Source organism: Callorhinus ursinus, unplaced genomic scaffold (assembly GCF_003265705.2).
Source record: "Callorhinus ursinus isolate GAN/ISIS: 27379988/994484 unplaced genomic scaffold, GSC_fseal_2.0 scaffold14, whole genome shotgun sequence".
NCBI classification, from domain to species: domain Eukaryota; kingdom Metazoa; phylum Chordata; class Mammalia; order Carnivora; family Otariidae; genus Callorhinus; species Callorhinus ursinus.
This window is the reverse complement of record NW_027397076.1, coordinates 4,114,628-4,137,263: the sequence shown is the minus strand read 5'-3', so window position 1 is coordinate 4,137,263 and position 22,636 is coordinate 4,114,628. Positions and strand designations below refer to the sequence as shown.

At 46.8% G+C, this 22,636-nt stretch overlaps 1 protein-coding gene across 6 annotated transcripts in view; it reads left to right on the top strand.

The window, feature by feature from the left end:
* RFX4 (regulatory factor X4) overlaps positions 1–22,636 on the top strand; it is a 155,589-nt gene that overhangs the window by 5,339 nt on the left and 127,614 nt on the right. For 4 of the 6 annotated variants that reach the window (XM_073900349.1, XM_073900351.1, XM_073900348.1 and 1 more), the window contains exon 2: positions 21,345–21,431. The exons of 1 other annotated variant lie outside the window; for it this stretch is intronic. In XM_073900349.1, the coding sequence (XP_073756450.1) occupies positions 21,345–21,431 (87 nt within the window). Of the gene's footprint in view, positions 1–14,162; positions 14,233–21,344; positions 21,432–22,636 lie in introns of those variants that run through there. One more of the 6 variants, XM_073900347.1, reaches the window with a different exon arrangement.

Here is a 22,636-nt window from a genome sequence, read left to right as displayed (position 1 = left end):
CTAGAATTTCCTTTCTTAATTATACCTAAGGTGCATTCCTTAAGACGCTGAATTTTATGGGGCTATACCCAGCATCAGTTTAGGAAACACTGAAATGCCTCTAGATGATGAAGCCGGCATCAGAGACCCTCACCTATGTGGGAGAGGTATACACACTGGCCAAAGTAGGGAAGTGTTGCTATCAAAGGAAAACCAGACTCCATTCTCCCTTGCACAAGCTTTTAGAAAGAGGCGAGAGTCTTCTCACACCTAGCCACCCCACCTGGTGATAATTTGAGCAGAGGACTCCTTCCCTTCTCCCTGATACTCTGTTGCCTCATCTATAGTTGAATGGATTGGATGTAAAGATTGCTAGGGCCCGCCTAAAATTTTTCCATACGGTTACCTGCCTGTATTGCGTATGTGGAATCTGCCAGGTACTGTGTGAAGCATTTTTCCAGACATCGATCCTCAAAAGCACTCCAAGAGAGGGATGTAATTGTGACCTGCTTCAAGCACAGGGTTTCTCTTCCATTTCTAATGCTGTAAGGTGGTGATTCTAAGTCAAGTTGGCGTGTGTGTGTGTTTGCCTTGGTGTCTGCATGGAAAAGGCTGAGAAGGCATAGAATGGTGACATCACAGCATGGGGTGCCGGATGGGCAGACCTCCACTTGCACAGGCCCCTGAGAGCCCACCGTACGTGTTCTGTGGGTCAGTTGGGACCCTCTTCAGCTGCCCCTCCAGGGCTCTGCGGGATGGAAAAGGTGCAAGGAGTGTCTACTCTTCTTTTTGCCCCTTCCACTCTACTTGAGATATCTGTGTGGTTTTATTAAGGCTATAGGGGAGAGAGAATGAACTCAAAGACAGATGATTTGGAAGCGTCAGGTAAAAGTGAAAGAAAATTACTTAGCGTGAATTTATCAGAAGTTTTATTCAGTCTCACTGAGCGCCTGCTGGGTGGCAGGATGGACAAGACCACAGTCTCTGCCATCAAGGACTTTGCAGTACATTTGACGAGGGAAGGTGTGGACACCCTGAGAACCGTGAGCGCCAGGGGACATAGATGTAGGTGCCTCTTGGAGCCTGAGGGAAAGGATGTGCTTTCTTGTCAAGTACCCACTATGGGTCAGCCCCATCACAGGCCCTTTTTCACACACTAGTTGTTTAAGCCTTACCGTAATTCTGCAGTGTCCCTTTGGGAGGATGAAAGAGGGTCCGGAACTTGCGTGGGGCCACAGCTCGTATGAGACCAGACTGGGAAAGCCTGTCCCCTTACCCCAGCCAGCCCACCTCCCATGGGCCCCGCTAGAGTGCTAGCCTGGCAGGGCTTGGTGATGCCTCTGGCCTTGAGATGGGTTTGAAGTCCACTTGGTGAGAAGGGCAACGTGCGGGCGAAAGTGGAGAAACACGGAAAGTTTTAGTCTTGGCCCCCAGAGAAAACGTCTCTGAAGGAGTCCTATGAATCTTCATTTGGAGGGGATTTTAAATGATGGCCGTGATGGAGGACAGTGTAATCAGAGTGGTTGAATGACGATTTTGGACACAGTTTAGCTTGCTTTATTCATTCAAGAAAACTACGTCTCCTTGTGCCATGCACTCTCCTGGATGCTGGGCTTACCAAAAATGCCGTTAGTGCTCTTCTGAAGCATAAATTCTAGACAAACAAGGTAACACACACACACACACACACACACACACACACACACACACACACACACACACACGAAATAGGTAATTTCAGTGAGTGATAAGCGCTGTAAAGAGAAAAACCACTATCTGGGGTAAAGAAGGTAGAGCATGGTGACCGGAAGGTTGCTACCTTCTGGGTGCCCCATAAAGCTGGGTGCCCTTGATCTGGAAGCTTACTCTTGATCAGCCCCAATGTTGTAATGGAACTGATCCTAGCATCTGAAAGGGCCCCTGTATAAAATGTGAAAGTGGCCATAGGTAACATAGTCAATACATGTCTCTACTGCGCTACTGAGCATTTTTATTTAATGTTCACAACAGCACTATAAAGAAGGATCTGTTGTTATTCACAGCGAAAATGGGGAAGCCAATGGGCTAGAGACAAAAACTGAAGCTAGGAGCTATAAAGTATTCAGTGAGTTTCTGAGCATTAGAAGCTGGGCTGGTAAGACAGACCGTGATTACTTGGGGAGCAAGAGCCACTGCGCGCACCTGACTTCCTGACGCAGCATGCAAGTGCTGAATCTAGCTTTGCATTTATGTTTTAAAACTTTGTTACATGCCTTTCACATGCCCGGCATGAACTAAGTGCTTTAAATGCATTATTAGTTGAAAAAAATAAATGCATTATTAGTTGTATTTTAAAATATATGTTACGGGTACTATTACGATCTGCTCCATTATATGTAGTGGTTTCTGGGGCAGATAAAGGATACCCACGAAGGGAGTAGGTGGCCTAACCTACGTGTGGTCCACACTCTTAGTCACAGGCTATACTGATGACTTCTTCTTCTTGTCCCCTCTCCTCCTCCCCCTCCCTCTCCTCCTCCTTCTTCTAGTGAGGGAGAGGGTTGTGTTGGAAAGGACGTCCAGGAAAGCATATATCATTTTAGTGAAAGCAAACGACTTGCTATTTTGTCCCTATATGAAAGTGGCAGGATAGTCCATTAAACTGGGGAGACAGAATTTTTAACTATTGTTGGCAAAAATAGGGAGATAAAGCATTCATATCTTTACTACAGATGTAAAATGTACTTTAGTCTTTGGGATTCATTCGAGGTTGAGTTAACATTTGCTTTGTCCCTGAGAATGTCAAAGCTTTCTTCGTGCTCACATACAGACATAGCTCCGCAAGATTAAACTAAAGAGGCAAAAGCCATTAGGCCATGTATGAATATGCGTAGCCTTCAGGTGACTTAACAGTGTATTGCAGCTAGAAGTCATTTACAGGCGTGTGTTAACCTATGACTGGAGGTGAATGTGATCTGACTTAATGAAAAGAACATAAGCTTTGCTGTTGGACAGCTCAGTCGCTTTCTAGCTGTGTGACCCAGGGCAAATGACCTCACTTCTCCAAGCTTTCAGTTTTCTTCTGTGTGCAAGCATCTACACCGTACGTTCCAGGGCTCAAAGAACATAATGAGATCACACACATTAAGTTGAGCCTGGCTTCCAGAAATTGCTCAGTAAGTGGCAGATATTATTATTAAAAATATTTATCTGGTCTTCCTATGCCAAGTTCTGTGTGTCTAGTTGGGAAAGGGGCATAAGAATCCTGAAACAAATGTAGACTGTTCCATCCTTTCTAGTTGTTTTCTGTACTGCATAGAAACAGCCTCGGTTCTGATGTCAAGATAAATCATTCTTTTCTAAAGTTTGGAAGGAGGGATTAATTTCATTCTCATTTCCCTACCTTTCCCATGAAGAAGGCATCTTAGGTACTCCCATCTGCCGTGATTTCGTCCTTGTATTGTCCAGTTTGTTAAAGGAAGTAGAAAACATGTCTTGGTAGAGGCAACACCTGTCGGTTGGAATTTGAGTCTGGGAAGGAAGTTCCACGGGGCCCTCAAAGTGGACCTAGGTTGCACCCCTCTGCCGGGGGCCCCTCCACAGCTCCCGAGACCCTTCCCGTTCTGGAATGGGAAGGCCTATGTTCTCCGTTCCTGCCGCCCTTTCCCCTTGTAGGCATCACCGTTTTAAAGACGACAATCTTACCCTTAACTTTCAGGAAGTGGAAAATTCGGTTTCAAGCGAGCCACTCTCTGAAACTCCGTTTAGCAAGATACACAGAAAGAGTTTCATTCTTTTGCCTTTCTTGCATCTTTTTTTAATGCAAGGACCAAAATGTTCACCTGTTCTGCTTCTGCCTTTATCATGTGCTTTTTATCTATATTGTGATTTTTGAATTTTTGAAATGTTAACCACTTTGAGAGAGAGACCATAAAACCAGAGAAGAATGAAATTCAGCCATTCAGTGTTCAGTTGAATATGATCCAAACATAGGTAACTAGGGCTGTATTGCCCTATACCGGTAGATTATCTGGTTTTTGTTGTGTTCACGCTGATCCTCAGAGCAGAATAACTTCCAAATATGTATGTAGTTTCCACTTGTGTGGTTGGTTAATCCCCAATAAAACATAAAAGAATCATCTGCCTCTGAGCAATCAATAATTATTAGCAGACAGGTGAACCTGGACACGGTGGGTTTCCATTGTCGTGATGGTCTTGTTTTAATTTAAAGGGATAACAAGAAAGCCTTTGAAAAGGCTGCGATCCAGTGAAGGTTAGTTAGCACTTTGTGTCCTGTGTGTTTTCTGGCTAACCAGTTGTGCTAAAGGTCAGTGTTGTTTAGATGCAGCCTAAATGTGATTGATGAACACGGCAGATTTTTATTTAATGGGAATGGAGAATTACCACTTCATAAGCATTGATCCCCTGAATCCATCTCGTTGGAGAAAATGCATTCAGTCAACACAAGGGAACTACTCTTGAACTAGATTTTAAACTGTCATTTGAATAATCCGAAGAGTGACCAGTGATTGCTAATTGCACTAGCAGCAGCTAATTTTTGAGGCGTAGATGCATTTCGTGAAGAAAATTACAACAGCGTATTTGTTTTGAATCTTGTGATCGCTGTGAAATCATTTCACGCTATTATTAGATTTTTGAAGAAAGGAATTTCTTTGAACGCTACAGTTATTGTATGTATAATTTTTAAAAGATGAGCATGAGTGATTTTTTTTTGAGTCCCATGTCATCTTTTTCAGAACGATTAGTCTAGATTTGAGGTGTGCATAGGGGGTGTAATGTACTTCTAATTTGTGTACCGATTCTAAATGCTCATGGGTAAGCCGGGTTCTTATTGAAGTTATTTGGATTTTATAAAGTTCCAGAATTGAGCCCATGGCACACACTCAATTATGATGTGGTATTGATTACTTTAAATATTTTGCCATGTTTTCTTTGCAGGGTTCCATTCCACTGCTGATAATACATCTAGAGTGCGAGAGGAATTAGGAATTAGGATGTGCCTAAAATAGTTTTTTGTCCCACCCAAAAGAAAACCAACTAGTTTTGTGTCATCCTTCTGTGACTACGAAAAAAGGCTATATTATCTTTGTTTCTAGGAGTTTAATTTCTTCTACTTAATGACTCCTTTTCCAAAAGTGAAGTAGATTCTCTATAAAAGCATTATTTGACCTCATACAAAATAAACAATGTTGGCTGAGAAAGCCCTGGGAGTTTACATGGAAGAGAGATTCCAGAGGGCTAGAAGCCCTCAGTTAAATCGTTGAAACTTCCAAGCATCGGAAAGAAGATTTCCAAAGCGTTGAGCGGTTATTGTGAGAGAGGCTTTGGTCTCCACGAACTTTTATTTTCAACTCAGTGGGCAGAGTTTTTGAGGTTGCTGTGGTTTGGGTAGGGGACCTTTTCAGAAACACCAGGCTTTTGGAAAAAAAACCACAGCTTTTCTTCTAATCAAGGCTCCGTTTTAAAGTTTGAAAACTTTGCTGTGATTAGAAGAATGAATTATTTCTCTGTTTCGTTGGGGTTTCCTCAGTGTGCCCAGGCGGCAGGGCACTCTCTGCCTGGGCTACCTCCCCGGGCACAGCCGAGGAGGTGCTGGGAGCAGGGAGATCTGTCCTCTCAGACCTGCCCCACAGGCACCCTGCACCAGGTGGGAGTCTCACCTGGAGCACGGCTGGGAAAGCACACCGGGGATGTAGAGGGATCCAAGATATGAGCAACCTAAAAAAGGGACTCCCAATAGGTCTGGGTGTTGTGCAGAGGTTTTCATGGTATTGAGAGATTAGAAAACGAACAAAAAGCTCCACCAAAGCTGTATGATTGTAGACAGTACCTGAAGACTATATACTGACACATAGATCATTTTTGAGAAGCAAAGAATGGGAGGGAAGAAAGGAACTACATTGAAATCATTTTGGTAATTGATGTCAGACTGACTGAATGAGTTATTTTCAAGCCTGTTAGGTACATTTTAAATAAAGTGACCCCCTCCTTTTGAAACCGGGTGACAGATTAATAAAATGTATCATCTCTTCCGGGCTCTGTGCTAACTGCTTATGCATGTCACCTCATTTCATTCTTATACTGAACCTTTGGTATCATGACCCCTGTTTTACAGGTGAGGAAGCGGAGACTCAGAGAGCCAAGTTAATGTGTCCAGGCCAAACAGCTGGGGTGTCAAGCCAGGTTTTGAACACAGGTTTCTCTGATTTTTTGGAGCCAGGCTGCCTCCTTGCCTCCCCAAACCTAGAGTTAGAAGGAAAACCCGAGAGATGTCCATGCTACCTCACCTCCTCTACTACCTAAAGAAGTTCAGGAGGCCAAGTCATCCCTGATCCTGATGGTGGGGGGAGACAGCAGTCCACACTGCGGTTCTTGGGAGCTCACTGTCAAGGGTGGCAGTGGGTGTCTGGCTGCCAGGGGACCTCAATGTCACTTTGGCAACAGGCTGCTGACTGAGGACGCCCACGGACGCTCCTTCCTTCAGAGGTGCCTCGGTGCACTGTGTGCCTTTCGTCTCAAATCATTTCCCGAGCTGCTAAAGTAGGATACCACTGGGGAGGTATCCCCCAACTGCCAGTTACCTTGGCAAATTTGACATCTTACACACATGATCAGGGCTTCGTATCTATCTACTTACAGGCATGACTTTTCTTATAATAGGTTCAGCATAAAAAGCTTGGTGTTAAAACAGCACCTTCCATCTGCATAGCGTGTTACAGTTTGCAATCACAGATACAATTATTAACAGGGGGAGTTTGCAATCATCGACCCAATCATTAACAGCTCTGGCTCTGGAATCCCAAAGGCTTGCTGAGAACTGGCTTGGCCGTAAGCTGGATGTATGAACTCAGCAAGTGAGGTAAGCTCTCTGAGCCTCAGTTTGCTTGCCAGTAATGTAGGGCCGTGCATAGTACCCACCTCACTGGGTATTGTGAGGATTAAATGAAGTAAAGTGTTGTGAAGGGTCAGCACAGGGCCTTGGCGTGTCATAAAAGCTCAATAAACAAAAGGTGCTTTGAGCTCCATGTGCTTCTCCTTGCATTCCCCTGGTAGCTTCCGAGACCTGCCTTCTCTCCTCCCCCACCCTGTAAGGACCCCATAGAAGAAAACAAACTTACACAACACTGCCACTGTGTTCAGTCTTTTCAATACCTGACCTCATAAACCTGTGAGCTAGGCATGTCTTTCCCAGTTTATTCTTTTGTTTTTAATTTAAGATTTTATTTGAGAGAGAGCGCATGCATGAGCACAAGCAGGGGGCGGAGCAGAGGCGGAGGGAGAAGCAGACTTCCCACTGAGCAGAGAGCCCGATCCCTGGACCCCGAGATCATGACCTGAGCTACAGGCAGACGCTTAACCGACTGAGCCACCCAGGTGCCCCTTTCCCAGTTTATTCTTAGTGAAACTGCCACTCGGTGGCTTCAGTCACACCCATTGGATCACATAGCAAGAGGTATCCACCCTGAGGTCAGTTAGGGCACCAAAGCTGATCGTGCTTTCTTTAAACAAGGCCATCTCTACACAGGGTCATAAGGAAGGAGATGGTGGTTTCCCTCCCACATAGAGCTGACTGTCCTAACTGTGCCAAATGGTGGACTGACCCACATGCGTGAAAGTGCACACGTATTTCCATCCTCATTTTACATGTTTACTTGACACTTCCTCCTTTGTTTCTCAAGATTTCCCCCTGTGTCATCACTATCTGGGCTTAGCCCAGGGCAAAGCATTTACTAGGGTGTCTTGCACAAGTCAGTGCTCAATAAATATTTACTTAAGATATAAGTCAATCTGGGGCACCTCGGTGGCTCAGTTGGTTAAGCGTCTGCCTTCGCCTCAGGTCATGATCTTGGGGTCCTGGGATCAAGCCCTCTGTCGGGCTCCCTGCTCAGTTGGGAGTCTGCTTCTCCCTCTCCCTCTGAAGCTTTCAGTTTTCTTCATTGTGAAAGCATCTACACTGTACTTTCCAGGGTTAAGAGAATATAATGAGGTCATGCACGTTTAAGCGTGTTCTCTCTCGCTCTCTCTCAAATAAAATCTTTTTTAAAAAAAAGGATATGTCAATCCATCCTTCATATTACAAAGAACGCTACATCTCTTTGCTTGCTTTCTAGGAAACGTGGTTCATGGCTCCATGCAGATAAGTACTTGATTAACTATGGCTGAGCTGGCCCTCTTCTGAGACACTACTAGGGGCCATTCATCGTTGCTGGTGCTGTTCATTCCTTTTCCTCCACCCTCTCCTCATCGATCTGCAATTCTATGCCAAGCTCCATCCTAATTTTAGGGAACAGTGGGGTGAATAAGGTACAGTCAGCTCTTAAGGAGCTTATATTCTTTGTCCTAATCCTCTTGGTAACTTCATGGGGTAGTTTTTTGTTTATATATAGGAAGGAAATTGAGGTTCATGAGGTTAACTAATTTGCCTAGGGTTGCAGAGCTTGGTCACTTGTAAGGGGAGCAGTAGAATTAGTGTCCTCCTGGCTTCCAAGGTTCTTCGCTGCACCAAAAGATCTAAGAATCAAACAGAAAGAACGCTAACAGAAGGGACTAGTGCAGCATGCCTTGGGGGTGGGCAAGATGTAAAAATTATAATAGCTAGGACTTTCATAGTGCTTATCCCATGAACACTCTATGCGTTGTTCACTTGAGTCTCATAGAAACTCCATGAGGTGCTGTTATGACCACCCCCCTTTTGCAGATTAAAAACAAAAAACTGAGGCTCGAGGAGGTTGAGTCCCTCACCCCAGGTCACACAGCAAGGAAATCAGACTTGAACCTGGCAGTTGAGCTCCACGGGCTGTGTGCTTAACACCTACAATGTTGTTAAAATACACAAAGTGCCTCTGACATAGACAGGTCCTTGGGAATCATAGTGGTTCCATGGTTCTAGAACAGGCGCTATGCTAAGGGCTTTCCACACCTCACACCATTAAGATGAGGTGGGCAGATTATCATGCTCCACATTTTACACAAGGGGACACTGAGTTTGGAGACTTTGCCTAAAATTCAAAGGCCGGAATTCAGGGCACCCATTTCTGGCTAGTTTCTAAGCTCATGTGCTTGCTTTTCCTTCTCCTAGGTGACTCTCAGGAAATAATACTAAAGAGAGAAAAAATATGCACCACCTTGTTGATGAAGACATTATAAAAATAGGTATATTAGCTCAAGGGAACACTGGGCATCTATGAATGATAACTACGAGGGCTGTAGCAAAACAGGAAAAGTCTGCATGATGGAATGTTAAGGGGAGAATGAGTAGAAACTGCATGTTTGTCCACTGGGGATACAGTTCATATATGTGCACATGTGGACATCAGACGGGGAAGCACCCGGAAAAAGGACAAGTATTCACATGTGAAAGGGGTGGGATTGTGGATGAATAGGTTTCTCCTTTCAACATTTTAAAATATAGTTTTGAGGATCAATTAACACAGGAAAAAAAGCATTTCGCTGAACAGAAGGATGTCTTGAGGATTTATCTCCAAAGTTCAGACTAGTTCGAAGTCCGTTTGGGTCCTGCCGTCGGGAGTGGCTGGCTCCTAAGGTTCCAGGGGGAGGCCCCATCCCCTATAGAGGGAGTGAGAAGAAGTGCAGAGGCGGCAAAGCAAACACACGAACTAGAAAAGGCAGTGATGTCTGGAAGCAAATAACGTCAGATGCTGTGCACAGCGAGGAGCCTTGGCCCCAGTAAAACTTTTTCAGATTTTTATATGTTTTAATAATGTTGTAATCATAGAAATAGAGACCAAGGAAACGTCTGCCAGCGTTAGGTAGTGGTAGGTACTCTCCCCCGCAAAGGTGGAGGGAAAGTGAAGTTTTTACAGCCTGTTTATGCAGGTGGGTACGTTAACTCTGGTGTTCCCAGGGACATTTTCAGAGCAGAGATCTGCTTTTACGTGGAATGTATCTTCGACAGGGGATGGCACTGAACACCTTAGCTTTAATTTTTTCTAGTCTCCGGGGACTGTTGTTGAGTCTGTGATCTCTGAGCTGACGCCACTCGGGCACTTCGGGGTTTCCTCGTTAATTCTTGTCTGTTGCCGATAATGACGCCTTCATTCATCTCTCTGACAGCTTTAGAGTTTTCTGTGCTGAGTTTTCCTAAAGTGAGAAGGGGCAGTAACATTACTGAGCACCTGTTGTGTAGTTGGTATTATGTTAGACACAGCTTAGTACTCGCAATGAGACTTTAAGGCCTATATAATTTCGGGTATTCTAGTATAAGGTAATGGTTAGGTGTAACTGCTGACTTGTTTTGAGTCGAATTGTCATTCTTTAAAGATATTCTTTCACCTGTGGATTCTTTTAAGTTCTATTTTTGTTGCTTGCATGTGAACAGTGACTTTGTGTTTTTTGTTTACTATTGTATCTTCAGAGCCCAGATTAGTGTCTGATAGTAGGTGCTCAATAAGTAATATTTACTTATTACTACAATAAGTAATATTTACAATGAAAAATTGAAGAAAAAAATAAGTTAATGATTAGGTTAGATTCAGGGTCAAATCTGGGCCCCGCTGCTTACCGGCTGTGTGATTTGGGGCAAATCATCCTGAAGATGACGCTGCCGGCATTGGGAGGCCACATTTCAGGAGATGACATTAGTGTCACCTTGGACTCACCTGCATTCTGCCATGATTGAGACCCCGGCTGGTGGGGAAGACACACAAGGACATTGGCCACATGGACCAGCTAAGAGAGTGAATACCGTTAGCCAAAAAGAAGACAGAGGTCTTAGCTTTTTCATTCCAGGCCTTTCTCCCTGGCCCTGCTTCCCCCATCCATAAAAGGAGATGATAATCCCTATGTATGAAGTAATTACAAGAAGAGGATGTAAGCAGTTTAGCAGAGTGGTTCAAAATGGAGGCTCACACAGTGGTAGTTATTGTAACTATAACAGACAGAGAAACTGAGGCTCAGAAAGGTAGTATGTGGTCAAGTTCACAAACCAGTGAGACAGCGAGGCTCAGCAGTCAGGCCTTCTCGTCCTTGTCTCTGTATTGGATCCCCCAGCCGACAGGAGGGGCTTTCTCGCTGCGGTCAAGAGTTGGGGGGCTTGGCCCTGACACTTGCTAGTTTCCAGGTCTGCAGGACAGGCTCCCCAGGGTCCAGATGGGGAGCCAGCATGGCCAGCAGGTGAACATGGGGAGTCTGGAGAGGCCTCTAAAAACAAAGAGTGAGTAGTTTGGGCGGATGGGAGAGCACCAAGGCTGACGGGGGTTAAGGAAGAGTGGTGATGCCTGGTGGCAGCAGTAAGACGGCCTTGTGTTTAGCCAGAACATCAGCCTCCTCAGAGACTCTCGTCCGTCATCGGCCTTAGAGGAGTCTCACCGTAGCCTTCCGAAGCAGGAATTCTTATTTAATTGCAGTGGAAACTGAGGCACATCTACAGTGGGAGTTTGGGGGAGGGTTGTTTTTTAAAGGAATATATTAGAATTGGGGAAGACATGAAAACACGGTTCAGTTTTTTTTTTAAAGGTTTTATTTATTTATTTATTTATAAGACAGAGCATGAGCAGGGGGAGGGGCGGAGGGGGAAAGAATCCCAAGCAGACTCTGCATGAGCGCAGAGCCCGAAGCAGATCTCAATCTCAGGACCCCAAGATTGTGACCTGAGCCGAAACCAAGAGTTGGACACTCAACCAACTGAGCCACCCAGGCGCTCCCATGCTTCAGATTTTTAAGGAAAAGAAGCAAAGTGAAAAGGTGAACTGGCGAGGGTGTTTTTTAGCAAGCACTGCAAGGAGAGTGAGTGGGGTTATGGATTGGGAGTCTCGTCACCGTAAAGGGTTGAATTGAAGGAGGAAGCAAATCCTGTCTCCATCTTTGCAGGGAGATAGGTCCAGGCCATAGGGTGTTGAGCAGATGGTAAGTGGGCTGAGGTTTCAGTGCAGGTGGCATCCGAGCACCCTGGCCCTGTGCGCAGGGAGCACCCATCAGCTACAGGGGCAAGGACAACCCAGTGGGCACATCCTGAGGCCCGGCGTGTGGGGTGACTGTGCACCAAGCCATTCACACTCCTTGGTGTTCTGGCCACACATCGGTGTAGCGCGCACCTTCCCCATGTGCACTGCTGCGACTGGACGACATAACCCCCATAAACGACCAGGAGCCCAGCACTGATGCTCCGAGAGGGAGCTACGGTGCTGATGTTGGTAAAGATGTGGGCAGCCACATTCCAGGACATGTCATTACCGTCACCTCAGACCCATGTCCTCACGCTGTGATTGAGATCCCAGCAGGTGAGGAAGAGATGTGGGGACATGGGGACACCGGTGTCCTGGACCAGCTAGAGTAGTGAATATGGCTGGTGGAAAGAGGGCAGAGTTCTTAGCTCTTCTCATCTCGCTGCCTCTGTTCTCAGCCACTCAGAATTCATTAGACTCTTTCAGCGGCCTCCTACCCAGGGGGACCGTTAAGTCCCGGGTGGCCTGGGACAGTCCTAGCTTACACATGTGGTCCTGGCAAAATTACTAATAATGTGGCTTTTCAGTCTCCAAAGTTTGTGATAATCCTGTGGTCTCCTGCTTCTCTTTCTCTCCCCTCTGAGATTGTGTTATTTAGCAGCACCAGATGGAGCTGCCCACAGAACAGTTTTTGGTTTTGTTTTTTAAAGATTTATTTGTTTATTTTAAGAGAGAGAGAGTGTTTGCACATGTGCAGTGGGGAGGGGCAGAGGGAAAGGGAGAGGGTCTCAAGCAGACGCCCTGCTGAGCCGAGCCCAACCCGACCTGGGCCTCCATCTCACAATCTTGAGGTCATGACTTTGAGATCATGATCTGAGTTGAAACCAAGAGTCAGACGCTCAACCAACTGAGCCACCCAGGCGCCCCTAGAACAGTTTTGCTTATGTGGCACTCTACTCAGCAACTTTTAGAGGTTCCCCATCACCTGTTGAACAAAATCCAGGCTCTTTAACTTGGTCCTGAGTACAGAGGCAGGGTTTTTATGTGCACATGTGCCATAGCATCTTACAGAGTGCTAGTCAAACAGAACGGCTTCAACAGACACAGGCTGAATGAGTCTCTGAATGCATGTGGGCCTTTGCACTCAGGCTGCTCGTCAGTGTCTTGAATGCATCATTCTTTGGCCAGCTTCAGGGCCTTTGCATATGACATTCCTTCCACCAGGAACACTCCTCCCACCTGTTAACTTGGGGTGGCAACATAATGCCTTCAGAGTCTTCAGCTGTCAGGTTAATGCCGCCTCCTCCGAGAAGTTTCCTTGACTCACACATTAGATCAAACTCCATTTTATTCTCTTCTGCGGCCCTCTCGGGAGTCCCATCTCAATTAACAGCTGACTCTCACGCTAAACTCTAACCTTCCCTGAAGAGAGAAACGTTGGTTTGCTGCTATGCCCCTACCGTGTAGAGCAGTGCCTGGCCCACGGTGCTCCACAGATACCTCACCAGCCGGTAGTGGGATGAATGAATGTACGGCCCCCTAGTAGGCTCCGCTTTCTGAGCCGGTGCAGTTCATGTCACCTGCTTCAGGCCCTTCGACAGCTTCTTAGCACATTTGGGACAAGTGTGGGTTCTTTCTAGGGCCAGCAAGTGCCTACACGCGTTCGGCACTTCCTGCCTCTGACTTGGTTTCCTGTTGCTCTCAGCCGTCCTCCCTCTCCCTGCCACGCTGGTTTTCAAGCCCACTCCCTCCTCAGGTCTGTGCCCTTGCTCCCACATCCCCTCTTTCCAACAGGCCCTCAGTGTCCCGCTACCTCAAACAGCACCCCCGTCTGTCTTTATCCCATTCCATGGCCTCATTTTCTTCCTAACACTCCTTATGCTCTCAAGTCATCTTGCATGTTTGTTTCTGTCCACGTCCACCACAGATTCCAAGCTCCCTGAGAGCAGGGACTTTGTCTGCAGTGTCCATCACGAGAACCTCAGTGCCTGGCAAACAGTTGGCGCTGAAGCAATGTTTGCTGAGCAAGAGACCGAATACAAGCCGGGGCTGGGTGGGGTGGCCCCCTGGGGGTGACGCGGGGGTGGGGGGCCCTTCCTGGAACCCAGCGGCCCCTGGGGCAGGGCCTGTGGTGTTGCCATGGCAACCCACTGACCTATTGCCCCCCCACCCCCGAGAGGCCACAGCTGCCCACTTCCTGGGCCCAGACTTTCCATGTGTTCCTGTGTGTCACCACGGTGGGGAGCCCAGGGCAGAGGGAAACCGGGGCCGAGAGAGAGAATGATGAAGAGGAGATTACGCCCTGGGGCCGGGGGAGACAGGAGCAGGCCTTGTTGGCATGGTTCCACTGGTAATGGCTGCGCCCGGGGGAAGGGAGACGGGGGCGGGGGGCACCATGGCACCTCCAGGACCGGGGGTCTGATCCTCCCTTGGCAGCTGGGAGTGTGACGTGTCAACTTTTTGATGTAGCATTTCTAAAGCTGTGAGTTCCTAAAATAGGCCCCAGCACAGGGCCCTGAAAGACTGTTGATACCAAGAGTATGAATAACGCCTTCTATTAAAACCCGGTGGCACTTTGTAAGTCAGGCAGCATTTTCTTCAGGTGTTGCATAAGTCAGGAACTCCCTGTTCTCATCCAGTTCCTCAGAAACAACGCTCGTCATATCACTCCCCCACTGCTTAAAAATGATGGCTGGCTCCCGGCGGCCTGGTGGGTGAGGCCTTGGCGATCTGCTCCTCCCAGACTCTCCCACCTGTCCCCCCGCCACTCCTCCGGTCCCCGGTCAGCGAGCTCGTCCCCTTTCCCGGAACCCACTTTGTGCTTTTGTCCGTGACCTGGCCCTCCTGCCCTCTTCCGTCTGGCAGGTGCCGAATCCTTTAAGGACCAGGTGAAATGCCACCTCCTATATGAAGGCCGACATGGAAGCTCCCTCCTCTGTGCTTCCGTGGCTCACTATTGTAGTAACAGACCAGTCCCGGTTCCCTGCCGGCTTCTTGAGGCTGTGTGCCCCAGTGAGAGCACACCAGGCTTAGAGGCAGCCAGACCTGACCCGGCTCAGCCACCAGCCAGAGGGCTGCCTTCACCCAGCGTCTCTGAGGCTCCAGGGCCTCCTCCCAAATCAGAATCATTCAAGTCTCTGTTTCAGAGTTGCCGTGAGGAGTAGAGGGGAGGCATGTGGAGCAGGGTGACTGGTGTGGGGGGAGAAAGCTCAGTAAATGCTGGGCATGGCCTTTACTATCTGTCCTCACCACTCGGCTGTGAGCTCCTGCTGGACAGAGACCATGCTTTCCTCATCGTTCCACGGCCCACAAAGCCAAGCCTGCTAAGGGCTTCACCTGCATTATTTCAGTTAATCTTTGGAGAACCTGGAAGGTAGGGCTTTTGGAAGGTTCAGGAATCATTCCAACGTTACATAGCTGTTAAGTGGCAGGGCTGGGATTTGAAATCCAGGTGTTCTAACTCCGAACCCCACATTCTTCCTGGCCTGCCTCTGTCTTCTCTTTCGTCTTGTACTGTCTCCCCCTTGGCCACTCCATCAGCCACGGGGCCTTCTTGCCATCCCTTCACCCATGATCACTGGCCACCCATGATCCCACCTCAGGGCCTTGGCCTCTGCGGCCCCCTCTCTGTGGACCTTTGCAAGCCTTACGCACTCACTGCACTCAGTCTCTGCTCAGATGCTTCTGTTTCTCAGAGGCCTTCCTGGGGGAGGCTCCCTCGTCCCTCATCCTGTTCTCGCACCCTACTTTACTTCCTCACGACCCACCCCCAGCAGCCAGGAGCCTGACACCGTGCCAGGTGCCTGGGGACGAAGCATGGCAAAGGTGGACAAGGTTATTAGAACTTACATTTTTAAGGTGGGGGAATAAATAATAAAACAGGAATAAATAAACAAGATATTCTCAGGTCCTGAGACCCTGATCCACCAGAGATATCTTGCTGTAATATATTGGCCCCCTGTTTAAAATGTATGCATCGTCTCTTCTGTTGCAACTTTACACTGAAGGCACTTGATAATGATGTGCAAAATGAATGAATGGATGGGTGGCTAGCCTAAGATAGAATCACTGGTCTGTGCCCAGTACGATGTGGTAAGCAGAATAAGCATAGGCTTTGGAGATGGAAAGTCTGGGTTTGAATTCTGGCTCTAATCCCTCTGACTGTGTGACCTTGGCCCAGCCACTGCCACGGTCTAGACCCCAGTTGCCTTATGTTTAAGGTGGGATGAATTTCAACTCATGAGGTGCCCTGGGAAGCTCAGATCAGGTTCTGTGTCAGTGTGCCCTGTGAGCGTCAAGGATTACCTGGCTTTGGACCCCCATCTTGGTCGGGTCCTCCCACCAGATTGATACACATTCCTGAGGCTGCTCTGAGCCTTGGACGTGCCATGTCCCTGATGCAGTTACTTGCTGGTTGTTCTTTGCTGCAGCAAAGGGAAAAGCCAGGCCCTTCTAGAAAACCCAGTCTCAAGTGAGGAGGCATGAAGGTCTTCCTCTGAGGGGTGCAGGTTAAACTCCTCGGAAAGTGAAAATCCACAAGGCAGGACTGGTGTCCTCCTTCCTGCTCGTGATCCCAGATGAGTCAGGGGAAGCAGTGCTTTGCAGTCCAGAAGCAGAACTCACACCTGTTGGGCACTTAGAGCAAGCAGGGTCCTCGCTAAAAGATCAGATGATTTATTTTTACAGAACAAGAATGAGGCAGTGGGGAGCAGGGAGGCAGCCAAGCGTGAGTTGAGCTCTCCTCCTCCCATGTCCCAGGTCAGGGTGAGGATACAGCAGCACTGACCGCAGCCTGCCTTGTGTTATAACTTTTGCTGCAAGCCTCAGTTTTCATGTCTATTAGTAGAGATACTAAAACATACCCCATACTATTATTCTGAGATCTCTGTAATGTAAGCCTCATTTGTGAAAATATCTTGTGTAGTACCTGGCACACAGTAGGAACTTAATGTTTTTCAAAAAAGCGCGTTCCACAACACATATTTATTGTGCCACATCTATGGGGACAAGCACAGTGCCAGCTCCTGGGTACAAGGTGGACGGAAAGGACAGCCTTCCTTGCACTCATGAGTATGGGGAGTAGCATCTGCCTGGCTTTCTAGATGACAACTGCAGGGCAAAAGCCAGTCTTCTTTGTGCCTACATCACTCACAGGTTTTATTATAGCTTCTTCTATCCAGAAGGTACAACAGAGACACTGGCTGAATTTTGCTTTCTTTATCTGGAAAATCACCTTCGATGTGTTGTACCATTTTATGCCTTGTGTGGTAAAAAAGAAAAGATCAGGAAATTCTATAGATATATGTATCTACTTCTCTGATGCATTCTTTGATGTCATGTGTGTCAATAATGTAACATTTCTTGGGAGCTTACTATAGGAACAGCTTCATACCAGGTGCTAGTGAGAGTCAAAAGAAATAGAATAACGCGGGGGTGTCTGGGGGGGCTCAGTCGTTAAGCGTCTGCCTTTGGCTCAGGTCATGATCTTAGGGTCCTGGATCGAGTCCCGCATCGGGCTCCCTGCTCTGCGGGAAGCCTGCTTCTCCCTCTCCCACTCCCCCTGCTTGTGTTCCCTCTCTTGCTGTGTCTCTGTCTGTCACATAAATAAATAAAATCTTAAAAAAAAAAAAAGAAATAGAATAACATGGACTTCATTCTTAAGATATTTCGGATCTAAACAGAAGGACCTTCTATGTATAACAAAGCCTGGCAAAGAAATATATGAATGAATTTAGCAAAAACTGTAGTATGTACGTAGAGTTTCAGCAAAAGTTCGAATGCCAGGCAGACTGATCAGTGTTGCAGTGTTGGCACCGTGTGCTGGAGACCGTATGGTTAACAGGAAGAGGAGAGCTCAGCCCGCCTTGGAGAGAGCATTTTGGTTATGATCTAAGTCTGAATGGCAGTCCTGCCTCTTACTAGCTGGGTGACTTTGGACAAGTCACCTCATCTTACTGAGCCTTAATTTTCTTGATAGCACCTTCCTCAAGCTTGTTATGAGGATTAAGTATGCTAGTGTATGTAATGTATTTGCATAATGCTTGGCCCATAAAGACCCAATGGACGGCGACCTTTGTTATTATTATTAAATCACATAATCTACAAGTAAATAAGTTAGATGAACACAGCGCTTTATCAGAAGTTCAGTATACCTGTCATTCTGGTTGAGAAATTCTTGATCTTTGCAAGACCAAAATTATTGTTAATAGTTTTCAAGTATATAAATTTTCCTGCAGGTGACCTAACTAGAGGCCTTGCAATCATATGGAGCAACCTGACTTAGGGGGCATGAGTTGTGGATGCTGCTGTTGAGACCCCCGCTGGGGAACAGGACGAAGGTCACAGCGTACCTGTGGATCCAAGGCCCATGGTCTGTTTAGATGTCTCAGTGACATCTGTGCAGTCTGGAATGTGAGACCTTTGAATGCTATAAGAACTCCAAATGTCCAGAACAGCAGATGGTTCTGCCATATTTGGCACTGCTCGGACCATGATCTGGACCCTGCGGGGTGCATCCTGGATGCCACAGGAGCAAGTGGATATTGGTGAACTAGAAGACAGTCCCATGCAGGTGAACTGGATGGCAAAGAAGTGGGAACAACTCCCTCCAAGCAAGAGTTGAAATAATTGGGGGTACTTTAACTAGAAAAATGGCACTGTGCTGGCTGTCTTCTGATCTCTGCCATGTGCATGAGAGACCACCCTGACTCTGTTGCCCCGGGGAGAAGAGTAGCAGAGTGGATACAGGCATAGCTGTGGGGTCACAGAGACCCGAGTGGGTGCCGTGGGTGGAGGAAGTGTTCCTTGGTGAGATTTCTTCTTTCTTTCCTGGCACTTCCATTCCCCTCTCTCTTCTCATCATCCCATGCTCATCTCTCTCCAGTGTTGGGCAACATGGGGGGAGAGGCACAGCCATCTGGAAAGTTCTTCCTTGGCTTGAGCTCTTGTGGGCTGGTGTTGCCCTCTCTTGGCCTTGGGTGTTCAGAGCCATCTCCCCTCCGGAATGTTAGCATGAGTTCTTCAGAGAGGGCCCCACCAATCACTGGGGATTCTCACCTGCAGGAACTGGCCTTTTTGAGGACTCCAATGTTAACAGGCCCGATCTTGGCGCAGGCGAATGGGTGAGGGGGGAGAGTGTTTCTCTTAGTTCCCTGTGTGCTGAAAAGGGTGTGTGCGTGTGTGTGTGTGTGTGTGCGCAAGCGCACACGCGCGCGTGCGTGCGCGCGCATGCATGTGTGCACGTCCACACACGTGTGAGAGTAGCTAGATGTGAATAGCTAACTAGGAAGACCAGGGCTGGCCCAGAACAATAGCAGTTGCCCTCGCTGGTGTGCTCTGGTGGAGGAAGAGGCTGCAGATTTCAGGAGCTGCCGTCCAAAACCAGCCACGGCTGTTGCCAAGGAAAAGGGGCCAGAACTCGAGGGGATTAGAAGATCCAAATGGAGATATATTCTGGAGAGTCCTGAGGAGAATTCTGGAGATTTGTACCCCGATGCATCTTTAGAAGCGATGTGATGACAGGCACCCACCTTGTGCCATCACACCTTTGACAACTTCGCAAGCCCTTGGTTTCTACTTTGTGCACTTGGTGTCTGGAAAGGGGTGGTGTTTTAATGTTTTGAATTTCTCTGCCGCTCAGTGTTTCCTCAGAAATACCAGCTTTCCATTTCCTCTTAACAAGCTGTCTCCAGCCCCTCCCCTTGGATATTCCCCCCTACTTATTTACAATTTAGGAAGCAGCTTTTAAAAGAGCAGTTTGTTGGGACATAAAATATAAAACAAAAACCCAACATTTCTCCCTGCTGTTCACGTTGGCTTCTTCCCAGTCCCCCCCGCTCCCCCCCCCCACCCCCCCCCACGGCTCCCTTGCCTCCTTTCTAGACTATGTCACCTAAGGTGTTAACTAATGATCTTGCCCTTAGCTCTTTGAATTATGAGGAATCACATGACTTAATCTCAGCTTCGGTTGCTTTCTAGGAAGAAAAATGGAGATTAAAACCTTTCCTTCTGGGAGTTGTCAGGATTCAGTGAGATAACATATGCAAAGGACCCGGCAGATTAGGATAGGTGCTCAGTTAGCGCCAGCTCCTGTGTTATAAAGACAACAACGGGGGACAGCGCCATGCGGAAGCACAAAGCCATAGGTCTCCTCTAACACCACGTAGGCATTCCTAAAAGTCACTACATTCTGCAAAACAGCACGATAAAAACCAGTTTGCTAGAAAAGTAAATGAGGGGCATAACACTCAAAAGCTCTTTCAGGGACACATAAAACAAAACAGGGGTCTAAGAAAAATGATAGCACAGTTTTGCACATGTTAATTCAATGTTTAAGAGGTGCAGAAAGACAGTTAAGTCTGGCACTTCACCTTGGAAAAGACCTGAAGTTTGCTCTTGGAAGCAGATGTCAGAAAGGCTGCCGCTTGTGAGTTATGGTGGGTGGTGGAACGTGGGTTATCTGGGCAGGTGTGGCTCATAACACGCGAGGGGAACTCAAGTAGCTGGTAGATGCCTGGGGTGTGAGCATGTGTGAATTTTGCATGGAGTTTGGTTCGGCTACATGTGGTTTTCTGCATTCGCCTGATGTTTCTTAGGGAAGAAATTGAGTGTAAGCAAACACAAAGTTTGCTCTCTGCTCAGATCATTCCCTATTGTATTACTTGCATGGAAATACATGCTAATTTTCAAAACAAGCATTATAGGAGGACTGACTGTAGTTAGTGGATGTTGTTGAATGAAGGAAGGAAGGAGTGGTAGCTGGTCTACCCAATGGATAATAAACATCATACATTATGGAAAGTACTTTTGTAGACTTTGGAACTAGATTAAGAAAACAGAGTCTTTTGGATTTTTAAAAGTACTACATAGCTATTGTATAGCTTTTAAGATCTCCTCCTATGGTGGCTTTGGGCCTGTGCTTGGAAGTGCCCCTTCGGGGGGTCACCGAGCAAAGGGAAGGCTACCAAGTACCCTGCCCTCCTCCTCTAATTCATCCAGAACCCTCAGGGTTATATCTGCTTTACTTTTTGTTTTTGTTTGGATAAAGCGTTCTGCTGCTAATTTATCAATCCATAAACCACCACCGGTGGTTTAGTTGACCAAACTTTGTTTTACAAATGACTTCTCAGGAATGTCTCTTCAATGCAAAGAAAGATAATCCTCAGTTGCTATTATTGGGCTGTGAACACTCCAGAAGTAGTAGAATCTGACCAAGAAATACTCAAGGGGGCTTCAATCATCGTTTTGTCTCCTCAGCAATGGCGCCCATGGGGCTTTTTGGAAAGCCCAGGTCCAGCCAGGCAGGGCTCAGATGAAAACCAATTGGCACTTGAGTCGAATGTGTTTATGATGTTCATGTCTCTTCACAAACACCAACAGCAATTCTGCAATTCTGTGATTTTCTTTCTTCTTTCTCTCTTTCTTTCTGTTTTTTTTGTTTTGTTTTGTTTTGTTTTTTTTTAGAGAGCTGGATTGAAAGATGTCTCAATGAAAGTGAGAACAAACGTTATTCCAGCCACACATCTCTGGGGAATGTTTCTAATGATGAAAGTAAGTGCTTGAAATTCATTCTTCCACCATGTCCTAGACACAGCCAGTGTCCTTGTGGGAGGGATGGTTCTTCTCGAATGCTAGGCTGGGGCAAGTCACCTGGAGCAAGAGACTCTGAAGCCATTTATGGAATACGCTAGGCCCTCCCTGGAATATTCTGCAATGGGGAGTGCAGTGCAGTCATGTAAACACGAAAACAGAGCCACAGTAAACATCTGCTGTTTACACGTTCATATTGTTTGAGTCCCCAAAGACCCCATTACAGTGATGCTCCAGTTGGGCAAATGTGGACCCTGAATGTCTATGAATGGGAAAGGCCATTCTCTGTGTCCCTGTAGATGCGGGATTAAATTAGTGTGTCATGGGATTGTTGTTTAAGAGTGAGGAATGCCCTCGCTCTTTGAAAGTAAAGATTTCTCCCAGATCTTGGACTAGAGAATTGGGAGTTAATGGGAAGATATAAACTGTGTTTACACCTTTCCCTGGGTTATGTCAGTCAGAAGACTGATGGGGACTGTGTTTGCCCCCTAAGCACTGAAAAAGGGGGTAGCTCATTGTAAATGTAATTTCCAGCAGGGACAGAGTGTCTTTCTCCCTTGGCTGGTAAAGTGCATCTCCTCAGGGCAGTTTTCTCAGAGCATGGCCCAGGGACCACCTGCTCTGTAATCCCCCACAGTGTTTGCTGGACATGCCAAACAGCTGTCTTCCAGAGTTCCTTCTGGCATTGTCGTTCTGTCATCACGATTTTGCATCATTTTATAAAATTGAGATAAGTTAAACATAAAGTTCATAAATCTTATGTGAATGGTCTGATGAATACCTTTTGTTCTCTCATTTTGTATCTACCTGTGTAACCACCACCCAGAAAAGAGATAGAACATTTCTAGCGCCCTGGGAAGTTCCTTCATGTCTCATCCCTGTTAATAACTACTGTCCTGGATTTTATCACTATCGTTTGGTTTTGCCTGTTTCTGAAACATTATATAAATGGACTTACAGCATCTGTATTCTTTTGTGTATAGCTCGTTTCACTCAATGTAATGTCTGTGAGATGCGTCCACGCTGTTGTATGGAGCAGTACTTTTTCATTGCTGTATGGTATTGTGTTGTGTGCATATGCCACTGTTTACACGTCCATTTAAATGTTGAAGGTATTTAAATTGTCTCAAGTTTTTAATTATTTTTAAGCATCTCTGAGCATTCTT